Consider the following 16,472-nt stretch of genomic DNA (forward strand, 5'->3'; position numbering starts at 1 on the left):
AGAATATCACGATTTTTTAAATTATAAAATCACAAGTTCAATTTGATCAAAAAAAAGAAAATAAGAATATGAAATACAAAAAAATTACACATGAAATAAAAGTAGTATGGGGGGGCGCAGTGCGTGCGCTGATTATCCAAATGATTGGCTGTCAAATAGGGCAGGCTGCAGCAGGTGCATGGCTGTCCTTCAGTCAGTGGAAGAAAATGAGCTGATTGTCAAATTGCACTGAAATGCTTTGCGTCGCGATCAGACGATTCCACAGAAATCAGACAGATCGTCAGTCACACGATTTAAGATCGTCCTATTGCCCACCCCTAATTATAAGTTACCAATATCATGAAAGACATTTTACAATAATGAATAAAACAAAATATAACTACCATATATCATTTGGTAATGACAACCTCGATGGTGGTATCATATCATGTCATTGTAAATTTACAGCCAACTGCTTTTTTTCCTGGGATCCAAATGGTGGCCTACATATTACATTGTAAGTTTTAAACAGTCAAATTGTTATAGTGATAAATGATATTTTGTACATCTCTGAAGTAGGGCTTTGGCAATTAACTGAAATTTTATTGTGATTATTGTGCGGACCGGCACTATGTGTGACTGTGCAAGTTCCCAAAATTGTGAAAGTGCCCTGAATATGCACCCTGTTACTTGTACAGCAAGTATGTTATTCTGCTCTACCTGACTTACTTAAAACTGTTTAATGATTTCAGAGTTGGAGTTAACTGTAAAACTAAACGCACAACAACAAAAATACACACATTGTACTTTTAAATACAAACGCTTCGCCAGTGCTAATGCTAAAGTCATTGTAAAATACCATTGGCTTGTTAAAGGGAAATTAGCATCGACTTCCGGGAGTAATATGCCTTCAAATAACGAATCTTCACACACAACCACTGTAGGAATACAAACACTCAGGTACTATAAGAATACTTAAAGGGACCTGTTTTTCCCAATCTGTAAAAAAACAAGTTATATTGATAGAGCTCAATCACAACCTCCTTCTTCTACTCTTCTTATTTCACTGTAACTGTGTACCCCATGCATGCACGAAACCACACTGCCCCTAAGAGGCCAACACATGCACTGCAGGAAGAGTCATATTTTTTTAATTATTCTTATTTCTATTGCTATCAGCGTTTCCTTTATATCCATTCAGGAGCGGCGGCCCGCCACCCAAATCCTAGCCCCAACTCCTTCAAATTTCTAATTAAAACAGTTGGAGGCTAGAGGGGAGGCTAGGCGAGTGTAGCTTGCAGCGTTAGTGTCCATAGTACTTCATGTTTAAGAACGTCACAGGTGCTTTAACCACAATGTGCTCAATAATGACAGTGCTTCTGTTCTGCTTGTTTGCCTCCGTTTGTGCTTTTGAGTTCACATGCACAACATATGTCACGTCTTGCCACCTCTCCTGTCTCGCTGCAGCAGGTGCTTAAGAGACGAGGTCAGCAGGGCCCGAAGGCGGTGTAGACCATGATGGCGAGGACGGTTGAGTCAAGAGTGGACTCCCTGCCTCCTCTCTCAGCCAAACAGCTGGGCTGCTGCTGAAGCTGGCCCCCTCATTAGGCTAGCAGCGGGGGCTGCGTCCCCCTCAGCAAGGAGCTGCTGAGAGAGCACAGCCACACAGACAGCAGCTTGACTCCTGGGGCACGGACCATGTGAGCCAGAGAAGACAGAAGGCCCTAATGTGCGCGTGCTACTTTGTGTGTGTGTGTGTGTGCGCGAGTCTGCATATGTGTGCTTGCACCCGTTGTCAAGCGTAACCAGACTGTGCTGTCACGCGCCCACGCTGGTGTCTCCGAGAACACAGCCGCACACTCCTCAGATGACGCGCACGCACACACACACACACAGCAACCTCGACCACAGGCAGCATGTAATTAACAGACAGAGGAAATGGCGCTGTCGGGCGGCTGAGTCGGATGCGGGGAGGAGGAGAGAAAATCATCCGAGCTCGTGCTTCCCCTCAAGACACACACTCTTTGTGGATGTGTGTTTCTCCGAATAAAGGGAGAGCGAGGAGACGAGAGGGAAGCGGTCGGTGCCGGTTGCTCTTTTGAAATGTGTTGCAAGCTACTGCCATGCAGGTTGAGGTGCTGCTGCTGGTGTGCAGCGTGACTAGAAGAGCGCACGGGAAGTTGGAGGTGAGGGATGAATAATGAGAACACACACTTAAAGCAACCTGTGCATTGCTTTTGTGCTGTGTGTGTATGTGGGTAAGATCGTCTGTGTGTGTGCATGTATTAAAGACAGTGAGAAAGTGAGGTCAGAGGTAGATGTCCTCTGTTCTCCGCTGTCGCGGCATAATGGAGGCCTGCTGTATAATGACAGCCCTCACACAGACAACGCTCGCTCGCTCGCTGGCGGTCTTCCTGGTTCTTCGCTCCTCCCTTCCTCGTTTCTCACCCTGACTCTTTGTCTTCCTCCTCGCGCTTCAGCTCGGCAGCCGCAAAGCTACTGTTGCAGGATTTCCTTGATATGATTTATTGGCCTTTGCCACCAGGCAAATGAAGTAGCGCGCACGCGCACAGACATGCACTTGCAGGTGCGTGCGTGCTTGCAAACACACAAACGGACGCATCCGTTCTTTCACACTCAAGGGTAGATTGCCCTGACATCTCATCTTTGAAGTCAAACAAACCTGGAACCACCTGAGCTGGTTTAGCCTGCTGTGCCGTAGAGTGAGTGAGTATACGAGAGATAGACCGATGTTCGTTTTCAGGGCCAATAACATTATGATTATTAGTAGTCACGGAGGTCAATAACTGATATTTAGAGCCAATATCAATTATAAGTAAAAACATTTAAAACTTTTTTTAAAGTATACAAACTCTTTGTTAAAATGTATTTAAGCATACTTTAATAAACTTTTCACATTTGCAAAATGTTGAAGGTTTTTTCCCCCCCAATCTTAGACTATACATCTTTGTTTTTAAATTCTAACCTAGTTCAGGGAGCTCCCAGGGTCATCAACATGCTGTAAAAAGTTAAATGTAAATAGCTACCTATAGTTTTATATGGTAAATAAAGATTTCCAAAATTTCTAAATAACTGAAATGTTAAACTAATCTTTGTTTAAATTTCAAACACAAACAAAAGGTGCAGAGATTTCCCAGGGTCAGCAAAATATCTTATGAAGTTAAATACAAATTTAAATAAATAGTTCCCAGAAATTTGGTCTATCCCTATTATTTTCGCCTACATTTAATCACTTTGAAAGTTAAGTGTTGCTAATGCACTCCAAGAGGAAACTGAATTTGGAATGTGCATGGGATTCCGAGAACGGATCAAATTTAATGTCACTTTGCCCAAAATACTTTTGACCCCTAAAAATGATGGGTGTGCGAGTAGGTATCGGTATCAGGCTGATACCTGGCCTTCTTTCAAGGTATTGGTCTTCACAACGGCAACTAGAAGTCCGAAATTAGAAGAATAGAGAATGTGATTTTTGGGGGAGGGGTTATGTATCAAATGTATTGGTAATACTTTGTAATAATCAGTGACTACTCAATGGTTGAGTACTCATACTGGTATTGGTCTGAAAAAAATGGTATGAAAATATTTGTGCTTTTAATCCAAATTTGAATACACAAGTTGATGCTAAAATCACATTGCACATAGTTGATTGTTTTATTTCAAATCCAGTGTGGTGTATAGAAATAGTACAAAATGTTATTGTCCAAATACTTGTTGACTTGACTGTAGTTTTACCCCCTTTAATCTCTCTCTGTAATTCAGAAGGAAGTAGCGCACTTTGTACATCCTGTTGGTAGTCGAGGTTGTCCACATCACTTATATGTCTTCTTGGCTTTTATAGTGAGAAGTGCTCTCGGACAGCCTTTTCAGCACAGCTAACAAGGCTGTCAGCCATAGCGGATGACATGTTCTCATCACACTAACTCCAAAATCCCTCCCGTGAGTGGCTGAGCTATTTAACGCTGGCTAATTTCACCATGACAGGAAGATGAACCGGCCCTCAAATAGAAGTTGTATTTTTCCCCCCGGAGAGCAAAGCCTGTGTGGTGCCCTTTCGCAACGGTTATGAGATTCTATCATCTGAACAAATTTTTTTATACTTGATGTTGCCAAATGCAAAATGGTCACACGAAAACATCAAAAGTCACTTGTGACTTGCGCCTTCTTAGCATTTCACCCATGTCGTTAAAGCTCATCTATAAACAAGAAGTTGACAAATTTCTTGTACGAACCGTTCTTGTTAATAGTCAAACCCTTCAAGCAGGGTTCTGGAATAACCAGTCCAGTGCGCATAGTGTATTTGTTCTGCTAGTACTGTACAGTGGGAAAAGTCAACAAACAGCAAAATTGTTGAATGCACGAGAGTTCGATTTGAATACGTGCTGAGCTAACTTCTTTGCCAAATGTGGCATGTCAGTGAAGTGCAAGCCACATTTGTGTGGCCAGCATGAGGAGGATGCCAAGCTTGTTAAAAAAAAATCTGCTTTCACTTGAAGTGAACAATGCTTCTGCAGTTGTTATAGGCGAGTGTTTTCTAACCTCGTTTTGTTCAACTTGGCGTAGATGAGCTGGTAGATGGATCAGTCCGATGGGCTGCCACTGCTAGTTTTAACAAGCTGATAGGCAAATCCCTTCCTGGTTAAAGATTAACCACTCGCCAAAGCTGCCACTGCATTATCTCCCCACTGGCCGGGGCACACAGGAGCCAAGAGGATTTATTTTGTGTGTGTGTGAGAGCGATGGAGAGAAAGAGAGAGAGAGTAATCCGAATTCAAACCACTAAAAGGTGGACTGGAACTGTGTGTTGGTTTGGTGATGGGGGTTAGTGATCAGCTTTACTCTGTGGGGTGTTAAAACTGTGTGTACTGTTTACTGTATGCCATTTAGCTGTCAATCTGTTCAGGTCGTGTGTGTGTGCGTGTTTGTGGTTTGTTGTAATCTACATTCCGTTTTTCAGACATTTTGTTTTATTTTCCCCGAGGGCGAAACAGCACAAGGAAGCTCGGTGTGTCTAACAGATTCCTCTTAACAACTGGGTGGCCAACTGTTGCACTATGGTGCCTTTGCCAAAACGTATTGTTCATTCACATCTCCTGAGAGTTTCATGCTAAAGAGTGTGATCTGTTAAATCAGATTCTCCCCTCCTGTCTTCCGTGTGATTGGATTTAAAAGGCCAGGCTTGGACCTGTGCTGCTTTAACAATTAACTGGGTGATGACGCCATCTGCTGGATATTTTTTAGAACTGCAGATCGCCTTGTAAGACTGACCTGGGGAGGCTGACTCAATGGTTGTGTTAGTCAGCAGGGTCCGAGTACCATAATCTCCTCTTGTACTGACACGTTTTCTCATGTACTGTTGTGGTAAAGAAATCTCTCGTTAGATTTTTTTTCTCTCTTTTGTACATGTTATAACTCTCAGTATCAGTACTCTCTAATTGTGTCCATTGTGTCACACTGAAATCGTTTTGCTTTCATAATACATTTGTGACAGTACCTGAGTCACCTGCCTCAATCTGGGTCAGATCTCTGATGGTGGTTGCCTCATAATAAGAACAGGCTGAGGTGTGTGATGATGGGGAGATACAGCCAGAAGAACAGAACTGTGCTTTGTCAAAAGGTGGCCTTTGGCTCTGTGCTCGCAACCGTGTAGCTGTGCCCCAAAGGTAATCCCTTTCCGCTGTCATCTCTCTGGCCTGCCTGCTCCCTCGCTCTTCTGAGGAAAGAGGAGAAGTGGCAGCAGGAAGCCACTAAAAAATGACCCACTGTGCAGTGAGAGCAGGACAGACAGAGCGGAAGCCGCGCTTTTATCCAACACTACTCTCACCCTGGTCTAACATAAATACAGCATCCTCAGTCAGGAGTGGGGAAGCTCGAATGTCAAAATAGCTCTGAAAACCCAAGTATGCCTATAAAGTAAATTGAGCTTAGCTCATTGTGGGCAACGCTCCTAACGCCACGCTTGGTCGTCGCTCGAGGGCTCGGCACAGGCCACAACATGTCTTTCCGTCTCAAGGAGGGGAAGGGGAATTTACCAAACCTTTGTGTTTCCAATTGCGTCAACTCAATACATGCTCGCACATTTAGCTCATGCGCACACGCCAAAGGGGTCAGGCGTGGCGAACGGCTGAGCATCTTCTGCTCTCCCCCTCCCCCAGCTCGCCTTGGCAAGCCATGCATGCCTGGGTCTGTTATCTACAAATGGTTAAGGAATTATAGGTTGCGAGGGGTGGAGGAGGGTGAGTGTGAAGGAGGGAGGTTTATGTGTGGGTGGGTGGGGAGGCAGCGGCAGGGGGGTTGAGGTCATGTGACATCGCAGCAGCTGCTAGGCTAAGAATTTCTGTTTTCTCACTCAGAGGGAGCGAGCGAGAACACGGAGGGGAGAGATAGGCAGCGCGCGTGGTGTGTTGCTTTGTTAGATAAGCTCCAAACGCTCTTTGTGAGAGGCAGCACCCGAGACAGGAAAGCAGGCGGGGAGGGAGAGCAGCCGGACAGGCGGGCGAGAGGAGATAGATAGACGTGAGGAAGCAAGAGGCGAGCAGGAAGATGGTGTGCGTCCTCTCAGTGGCCGCCGGTGTGCGCTGGTGTGGGCTGAATGTGAAGATGCAGACATGGGGGATCCAGGCGCTTCCACTCCTTTGTGCAGTAAGGAGCGACAACCACACAGTCTGTTTGTCTGTTTGGGAGGGGGTGATTGTGATGAGTGGAGGTGACAGGAACCGGGGCCAGACCTCCGGATGTGTGGCTCTGTGTTTGTTTGTCAAGCTTTATGCTCGTCTGTCTCCTTTCACCATGTGGCTTGATGTGTGCGGTCCCCCTTCTGACAGCCTTCTGTCTTTATGCCGTCTATTTATGAACACTAAATGCTCAGTGTGTCTTTCGTTTACACTCTTAGCTGACTTTATGGAATTTCTTTGCCAGAAAGGGGCTTTACTAAGTAGTATTACCGGACAGGGCAGTCTGTGTGTTTGCTCGTTTGCCACTTTCCCGATGCCGCAGTGTTGTATTGTTCAGCCAGTAGTCATTGTTGACTCCATTATTAATTGTGCACCGGGTTCACACGGAGTGCACCGGGTAACTGGGGGGTTACGGCCAGGACTATCTGTGAGCTGTTGGAAATGTTAGTCTCTCTCTCTCTCTCACCCTCTCTCTCTCTCTCTCTCTCTCACTCACTCACTCACTCACTCACTCACTCACTCACTCACTCACTCACTCACTCACTCACTCTCGCACTCTCTCACTCTCTCATATGTATGAATCCACTGCTGACTATGTGTCAGACACATGCAGGGTGCCGTGCTGCTCAGCTCCTGAGGGGACGCAATCTATTTATAGCCCTCTCAGCCTCGAGAGTAAACTCTGATATAAATCCCATTTATACCATTGAGTTATTGAAAAAAAAAAATCCATGTCAGTGGGTCATTTTTGCGCGAGTTTTGTGAGCACACTAGTATGAATATAGATTGTCCTCTGAATTGCCCTTCATGTGTATGTGTGTGTTGTCGGAGCATGTAAGGCTATCACACACCCTTCTGGCATTTATGGATTCCACTGACTGAGGGGCTGTCAACGCGGTGTCACCTTTCAACAAACACACACAGGAAGGAAAGGAACCACCCCCAACCCTTTCTTCCACTCTAAATGTCTTACACGAGAACTCAGCCAGAGGAAGTCTCATAAACGTGTGAACTGTGATAACATGCAGTTAACGCGCAAGGTAACACAATCACTTTGACTGTGTCGGAGAAAACGCTGTTCCGACGTTGTGTATTGTCTCACCTTTGACCTCAAGCAGACATACAGCCAGACTTTTAGTTCTTGGCTATGGAAGGTCGACCTGCCCTCGTGACCTCCAACCTTTGACCCCAAGCTATACAATGAATGGCCCTCTGCCCCTCACACCACCGATCCCCATCCGCTCCAGCTGTCACAGAAACTCAGCACCACACTGTCACTGTGCAAGAGAACAGCTTAATGTGTCCCCCCCCCCCCCTTCAATGTGAGAAGAAGGAAAATCAGGTATTAAAATTGTTCCGTCCATTCTGTTTGTTTGCAGGCATGAGCCATGAGCCAAAGTCACCATCCTTAGGAATGATCTCCACGGCAACCCGTACAACGGCGACGGTCAGCCCTCTCACCCCGTCGCCTCTTAACGGCTCCATCGTAGCCAATGGAAGCCCCGCTGCACAGTCGGCTCACTCTGGATTCGCTGCAGCCCTCCGAAAACTGGCCAAACAGGCAGAAGAACCACGAGGTAACGTTGTGATGCTAACATTAAATCGAAGCCTCCTTCACAATCTGCATGACAGATTTGTTGTTGCTTGCTGTGTTTGTGTTTGACAGTGTTCATGGGCTGTTTGTGCAATTGAATGCAATATTGCTATTTGCAGGGAAAGGATTGACTTAGTTGATGGCCCTTAAGAAAATGGGATGAAGAAGAGCCAATGTCACTCAGCCACTTAATGTGTCCAAATATGTTTGTGTTTACAGCAGTGAGGCAGACCAATTCCTTTATTTTTGCGGGTTGAATGAAATAATTTGGATTCAACATCAAAAGATTAACACGAGATACTTGAAATAGATTAAAGTTGAGAAGACTTCATATTTAATTCCAAATCATTTGCTTGCAATAACTCAAGCCTGTTTTGCATTTACTTGTATAGTTTTCCTGGCTTTTACTGCAGCTTCTTTCAATTGTTTAGGTTTGGGAAAGTGCATACTGTCTAGGGTCAGTGTCTGGGGATTGACGCAGCCGGTCTAAAACCTTTCACATGCCTACGATGAACTCCTTTGTTGTTTATTACAGTATATTTTGGGTTGGTATACTGAACATTGGAGACATCTTTATTTGGCTAAATTGGCATATAAAATATAATAGAAGTGAATTTTGCTGCTGCCATTATGCTGATTATCAATGAAGATGAGTGAGCCCATCCTAGAAGAAGCCATGCAAGTCCAAGCCATGACACTACCGCCAATGAGTTTGACAGATGAGCTTGTATGTTGGGGATCACAAGCACATACTTTTTTCCCCTCAAAGCTTTTTCCTTTTCATCCCTGGTGAAGGTTCATCTTATTCTACCCAGTCTTGGGTTCATCTCTGTAGTCTTTGGCGGATTCCAGCCTGCGTTTCCAATTCTTCTTGCTAATAAGCTGTTTGCATCATCGAGTATAGTATCTGTGCTTAAGCTTTTGTTCATGTTCATGACCTTTACTCTTGCGCTCTGAATGTTGTTGCTAAAGTAGCAGTTTTTATTACTGTCTTTCTCTAACCACTGGGGTTTTTTCATAGTCTACCTATTAAACGTTGTTATTTATTACACCCGTGGTTTATTTTATCTTCTGGACATTCCAAATGGTTTTGTTGGCCATGGCTGTAATATGTGGAAATTAAGTTCTTTATTTATTTTTTTGCCGAGACAACTCAAAAAAAGGCCACAACACACTACGATTGTCTGCAACACATCTATCTGGTCCAAATTGGGCTACATGTGTAGTCTGACCGCGGCATTAGTGTAACTAGAACGGCAATCAGAGCAGACCATCAAAAAGGATGAACAATCCTGCACTCTTGCACATCATAGACTGACTCATGATAGTATATAATTGTGATACTTTGGTAATGATAATAATAACATAATGTTGATATGATCCAAATACTGGGGTAATCCTCAACGATGTATTACAGTGTGTAGTCACTGTAGAGTGGAAACTCAGTCAACAGCTCAGAATCTCCAAGGTTGTCAGCAAGAGAAGACGTTCGACTTGGTTCTTGACCGTGTTGAGACTCTTTGTTCTTCATCAAATAAGTAAAAGTATTCAATAAAAATACGTCAGAAAGAACATATAGGTGTATACTGTATACAGAGATCCCCATCAAGTCAAAGTCATCAAGTGTGTCAAATGTAAATTCACATTCTTGGACTATGGATAGCCGCAGTTTCGATATCTGATGCTAGTGTAGTGAAACCATGGAAGATTGTAGTTATAATGCAATATTAATATTTTGTCCCAACCCTAGAACTAGAACTCACTTTGTGACATTCGTGTTTCCCATCTGGAGTTTATAGAGGCCTGTATATGTACAGTATGCTTGTGTGTGCTCATATCTGCCTTTTGTAGAGCCCCAGCTAGCCCTGTTGTCTACCCTTGCTCTGACTCTTAAATCAGCATCCTGGCTGTCCCCAGACACGTTGCTCCCCTGCAAATGATTTATTAAGTGCAGATAGAGAAGAGGACTCGGCTCTCATCACCTCCCTCGCGATCCTTCTCCCCTTCATCTCACTTCACGCCCTCAACCCTCTATACACGCTCTATTACTTTCTACTTTCTGTCTCTCTCCAAAAGAAAAATCCCTTTCCAGAAGCCATTCTTGCCGTCTTTTTTTGGGGGGGTCCAAAGCTTTTTTCTTCTTATCGCTGTTTTGATTTTTAATATTTTTCCCTTCCTGCTGCCAGATGAGAATATGTGAATTCCAAGTCATATAGGATTCTGTTCTTTGTCCTTGTTGTACAAAAGGTCATCCGATAATTGCTGATAAATCCCAAGTGCCGTTTTTATTAAAAGCACCAAAAGCTGGTTTTCTATTTTTGTGGCCTGCTGACTGTGCATTCTGGCTCGTCCAGGATGTGATGTGTATGTGAGTCAGCCGTCGGGGGATCAGGGGCAACTCCACTTGTGTTCGGAGCCATGACCCTGTGGCGGGTAGAGGCATGTCAACCAAGGAACTCCAGCCACGTCTATGACTTCTTAGCCTGTATTTATAGGCAACACACCCCAACACCTCCATGCATGCAAATAGTTGTCTTTGCAACCTTGGAAGCAAGCTGCAGCCTGCCATCTTTTCACGAGCTGCCTTGACTCAATCTCTCACGCCGTGGTTAGATGAGTTGTGCAGCGTGCTGTACATGACTCACCGTCCTATGGCCTGGAGGAATTAGCTCGGTTTTAGTGCTGCTATCAACGCCGGCAGCTACTGAACTCATTTAAGTCTCCGAGCACCGTCGCTGTTTATATGCACACGTGCGAACCCAGACATGCAAATGTTCACTTGTCTGTGGCAAGTATAATGAATAGTTTTGTGTACTGAGTGCTATGTCGAAGAGGGGAGGTGATGGATAATGAGCTTCAGAGTGGCACAACACACACACATGCACAAAGCGCTGATAACAGGCTGCCTCAAAAAGCCAGCCTGCTGATATGTGATTAATTAGGCAGATCTGGGTTTAATCCTCGCAGTTGTTTCCTCTCACTCGCTTGTAGACACATCAGAATTTCATCACTGGCTTCATACCAACTGTTGGACCCTGCCTGGAAATTGAGTGACTACAGACAGAGAACAAAGGTGCACACGATAGCGTAGTACATTGGCAGGACAAAAAAGATTTGAAAGTAATTAGCAGATTTGTGAAAACCTGAGGTCTTAGTCACACAGACGTGTCTGTAAGATGCGTTTGTGTGCATGTGTCCGGAGGCTCTCCTTGTTTCGAGGAGCATGCTGGGACAGTGAGGCAGTGTGACCTCTCCATCTGGAAACTGCCTGGAGCCTGTACTGACTGGCTGTGCTGCACATTTATCTTCAAGGCAAAAGCCTCCAGGCTGTGACTGGCACTGACACACTCACAAACAAGCCCATTTGACACCACACCACCACCCACCCTCCTCCATATAACATAACCGGATTTCTTGCGTGACCCTCATCAGTTGCTGCGAGGGGGAAATGAACAGTTTGTACTAGGGCTGTCAGTCGATTAAAGTTTGTTCATCATGATTAATTGCATGATTTTTCCATAGTCACTACTCGCCATTAATCACACATAAATCTCACATTTTATGTGTTCTAAATGTTAAATTAAATAAATATTTTCATGTTTTTAATGCTCATTAAATAACATAAGTGGACAAATGTGTTTACCGAATACAAATATGATTGTATGTTTTAGTTCATTGATAAAGTCATTTTAAGTTATTTGAAGTTAAAAAGATATGATATACAAGTTCAAATGAGTGTAAAAACATTGAGTCATTGATTTCTATTGAGATCATTTTTCTGCCACTTGGTGGGATTAGCGTTTCACGTTGGGTATTGCTGTTTCAAATTAAGAATAAAATTAATTATAACATGAAGTAACTCGTTGACTCCTGCCCATTGTATTCATTGTAAATTACAACTAGACCCCAGTCATGACAAATATTCATATTTATTATTGTTAAATTGTCTAATATTCACTCCTTTGTACAGTGATGTATGCCTTTATTTTGTTGGTTTTATATGGATGTGCATTATCATTAGTGACGCACCTTTCCTACAAACGAACCAAGAATACCACCGATAATGTTACAATGTTACTATCTTCTGGAATTGCTGAATACAATACGTCTCACGTCTAAAGAACAAGTGACTTGGAGTCAAAGGGTTCCGGGAGTGCACATGCTTTGAGAGCTGTTGCTACATTGCTCGGTGCTAACTGCTAACCGGCAACCAAGTGCGTTCCCCTCTAGAAAGCAGAGTTGAGGTGGTGGTGGTGGTGGTGGTGGTGCTTCACAGTCTAAATGGTTCCTCTTTTAGTGTTTTGCTCTTAAAAAATGGTGTATATTAGCTGCAGTGCAGTACAGTGGATTTCTACAGGGCAATGCTTAAATGGACGCGACTGCTGTGTCGCGACAAGAATTCCCCAAGTACAGGGCTTTCCAAATAAGGTGCATGTATTAATTAGCATTAAAAAAATATATAAGTTGCATAAAAGGGACCTAAAATGCACTCTTAACGCACAAATTTTGAGACCTCGAGTTCGTACAGTCAGCAGAAGACACAGAATTTCCCTTTTCCCTCTGCATTTTCATTTGCCATCTTTTCCCTCCTTGGCACAGCATACATCATCGTCCCCGACCTAACCCGTATTTTTGCTTCTTTTTTTTTTCTTTCTTTTTTTTGGAGGGGTGGCTTTTATTAGATGAGGTCATTGGATGAAGGGACAAAATACAGCCGATGACAACAGCTCGGTCTGTTGTTTGCCGTAAATATGAGCGCGCGTGTGTGGCTCCGCTTGAGCGGTCAAGTGCAGAGGCAGGCTGGGATTGGAGACTTGTAATAGAGGACATCATGCAGAAAGAAGTTTCACATAAATCAAGCAGCCTCGCTCTCCAGGCTCACATTCTCATCACTTCTTATGGCCTCTCTGTCTCAGTTCCGCTCTTTTTAAAATGTATTTTTTATATTGATTATATAGATCGGGTTGTTTTTCCAAATAGATAAAACTAAATAAAGTACTAGGGTTGCACCGATCGATCGGCCGGCCGGCTGATATATCGGCCCCGATTTCCTTAGTTTTGGGGGATCGGTGATCGGCCGATCCCTTAAATATAAACCGATCTTTTCCACCGATCTTATCTCCCGCCTCAGCGGTCTGAAAATGTCAGCCGCTGTCCTCTTTTGCTGAGATGACTAATAGGCTTTTCATTTTTATTTCAGAGAACTACTTACTTTGCAGTTAAAACAACCTGCTTGTATTATTTCACAGATATTGTTCAATGTTTTTCAATTAAATAAGATTGGATTTATTCTGCTTGTTATGAAAAAAATCAAAATCGGCAAAAATCGGGATTGGCAGGTCAGACTTTTTAAAAGATCGGAAATCGGTGATCGACCAGAAAATTGTGATTGGTGCATCCCTATAAAGTACCTATAGGTTGCTGGAGTTGTGCCATAGCCAAGGTTTGTGTGTATGTGCTCAACTTTGCGTAGCTGATTTGTTGTTCTTGTTTAGACGCAAAATTAGTTGACTAGTCAGAAATAAACAGCACCTCTACTGGTTGCAGCGAAGCAGTGCACTCCATTTTCCCTGTAATCACTTTAAGACATGATTGCTTAACGATAGATTATTATGTGCATCTTTATCCGTCCCTCATCTTAAGATTTATTGTTGTTGCAGGTTTTAGCGTCACATTTCAGAATGGCACTGATAAATCACGGCCAGTCTGGATTCTTGCACATTAAGGTAGGAACCGTGCAGTGCAGTGAAGGAAGCTATAAGTATTGTACTGTAGATTGGGCATGGCCTTAACTTGTTACAGGTCGCCACGTTTGCTGTTAGGGCTAGTAGGATTTTTATATTTAAGAATAATTGATAGTGATGTGGTGGTCTTTATTCTTTAAATGGAAAGTGAGGTGAGGTGTTAAGAAAGGTTATTGGATATCTTGTCATCGTGAAAGGAATTGTGGCAAGGTTTGATATTTTTGTTGTTATATAGCTCTCTTTTTCCCACTCACCTGTTTTTCTTCTCTTCCTGTTCACTTAATTATTTAGGTTGCTCTTCCTCCTCTCCAATCTTTTTCTGCTTTCAACACGAAAAGGAGGAGGAAACAGAGATGAGAAGAGGGCTTTGGGGGAGAGGGGCGGATGAAATAAATGGAGTGGAGGTCTGTTGCTTAGCAGTACAGTATCACTGTGATCACCGCTCCCCTCCTGTCATCTCTCTTCTCTCCTTCCAGCTTCATTTGTTCCCCCATCCTTGTAAAGCATTGTGAGTGTGTATGTGTGTGTGGTCAGTGACACAAGAGCTGTATTAAGTGTACCTCCGTTCCCCAGGCTGAGTGGGCAGCTATTGATTGGCCGAGTCTTGCAGGGGAAAGTAATGGCTCTCTGAGGTGAGAGGGGAGAATTAAGCTACTAATTGCCTTTGTGTGGACAAGATATGCTCCCCAACATCCCCACCACCACCAATACTCCCACTGTTTTCCTTTCTGCTCCACCTCTTGTCTCAGCTCACACCTCTTTTGCACTCTCACTTTATTTTTTTAACCCGCAGTCACCACCTATCTCATTTTTCATTTTCATGTCTCACCTCACAGTGCTTGCTAACTGCACACCCCAACCCCGCCGCTCTTTCTACTATAGATTTTCAGTTTTCAGGATCGTAGTCTTGCTGCCACTATCGATTCCTTCCATTATTCTGTGGTATTAGTCAGAATGATATGTTTAAAATCTGTCAATGCCCTGACCGCACCCACAATGAGAGGATGTTGTCTGCTCAGTTACCACGGTAACTGTTGCTAGGAAGAAACGGTGATATGGAAGAGACCTGTGGTTTTTGTTCTGGTGGGGAGGAAGTAGACCTGAGACTGGCCTGCGGTTTCAACTGCTTTCTTTTGTGCGGCTGCTTGCGAGATTGTAGACGCTCCAACCTACCTACTTGATGATGCTCTTTTGTCTCCTGTTCTCGCTCGCACGTTGAAGTGTGTGTCCCGTTGAGGTGGCTGTGACCCAGTTTGACTTCATAAAGCTGCGTTTTTGATGAGCCAAGGAAACCCGCTGGACGAGATTTTGGAAGAAAGGATCAGGATATCAGGCACCCTTGTGAGGAATCATAGCTATCGGCATACAGGCAGATACAGTAAATATGTGTGGTATTGATACTGAAACTGCAGTGCTGCGTAAATGTGAGCATATCATTTACTACAAAGAGAGAAAGTGAGAAGTGAGCAAAGCGAGGCATGTGACCAGACTGTGACCCTCTGCTACAGGCAGTCCCTGGAGGGTTTTGTTAATGTGACACAAGCCTCAGCGCAGCAGAGGAGCTCATTGGGCCATTTTTTTTGCCACCTGCTGTGCGCGCATGCAGCGGAATTGCAAATCTACCGGTATGTGCAACTATGTACATTCAGTTTGACTGTTTCACTCTCGAGCGACCTTTTACGTGGTGTGTTGCGACTTTGACTACGTTTACATGCAGGCACGCAAGGGGCTTATTCGGGTTTTTAGAAACCCGAATATTGCCAATATTCGGGTTTTGAAAGGCCATGTAAACACGCGCAATAACCCGAATAAGGGCATATTCGGGTTTCTAATAACCCGAATAAGCCCCTTGCGTTACCCCTTTCATAACCGGAATACTGGTTCATATAAACGGAATCGGAATACCTTGAATCAACGGGGCATTGCTTTTCGTTGTGCGCATGCTCACAACCTTCGCTTATTTGCACTCGGAAGGAATCTTGGTCTTTGTAGTAAGAACTTGTATGCGCGGCGCAGTCCTACACGGGCCTCGCTTAAATACATCGATTTCTCCGCGGCGTTTTCACGTTATATTGTGCCTCTATGGCGAAAATGCCACAGTTTGTGACACGTTAACTACTCATGTGAGACAGACGCAACATCACTTAAACAATGTTAATCTCCAGTTTGCAGTGTCCGTGCACATCCGTGTAGGAACATTAGATGACACACACACACACAGTATCGCTTTATCCAAACGAGTAAGTCCGTGCTTCTGGCATGTTCAGACAAGAACCACACTTCTGGAGCGAGTAGGAAACCAACTACTTTATTTAGCGTGGTGAGTGGCATGAATATAATGTATTTTATTGACCGTTCAAAGTTAGAAGCGGAAATGACGTCTATTTCTACCATGATGGTGTCCGTCTTTCACCCCCTTACATCGGGTTATTCCAAACGCCATGTATACGGGGGTATGCGCAT

At 44.0% G+C, this 16,472-nt stretch overlaps 1 protein-coding gene across 1 annotated transcript in view; it reads left to right on the top strand.

The window, feature by feature from the left end:
* gse1b (Gse1 coiled-coil protein b) overlaps positions 1 to 16,472 on the top strand; it is a 183,392-nt gene that overhangs the window by 147,283 nt on the left and 19,637 nt on the right. The window contains exon 3 of the mRNA XM_086071139.1: positions 8,051 to 8,248. Within this exon, the coding sequence (XP_085927265.1) occupies positions 8,051 to 8,248 (198 nt within the window). The remainder of the gene's footprint in view (positions 1 to 8,050; positions 8,249 to 16,472) is intronic.

The sequence above is a fragment of the Leptonotus elevatus genome, chromosome 3 (assembly GCF_054856555.1).
Source record: "Leptonotus elevatus isolate MCC_2025b chromosome 3, RoL_Lele_1.0, whole genome shotgun sequence".
In the NCBI taxonomy this organism is placed as follows: domain Eukaryota; kingdom Metazoa; phylum Chordata; class Actinopteri; order Syngnathiformes; family Syngnathidae; genus Leptonotus; species Leptonotus elevatus.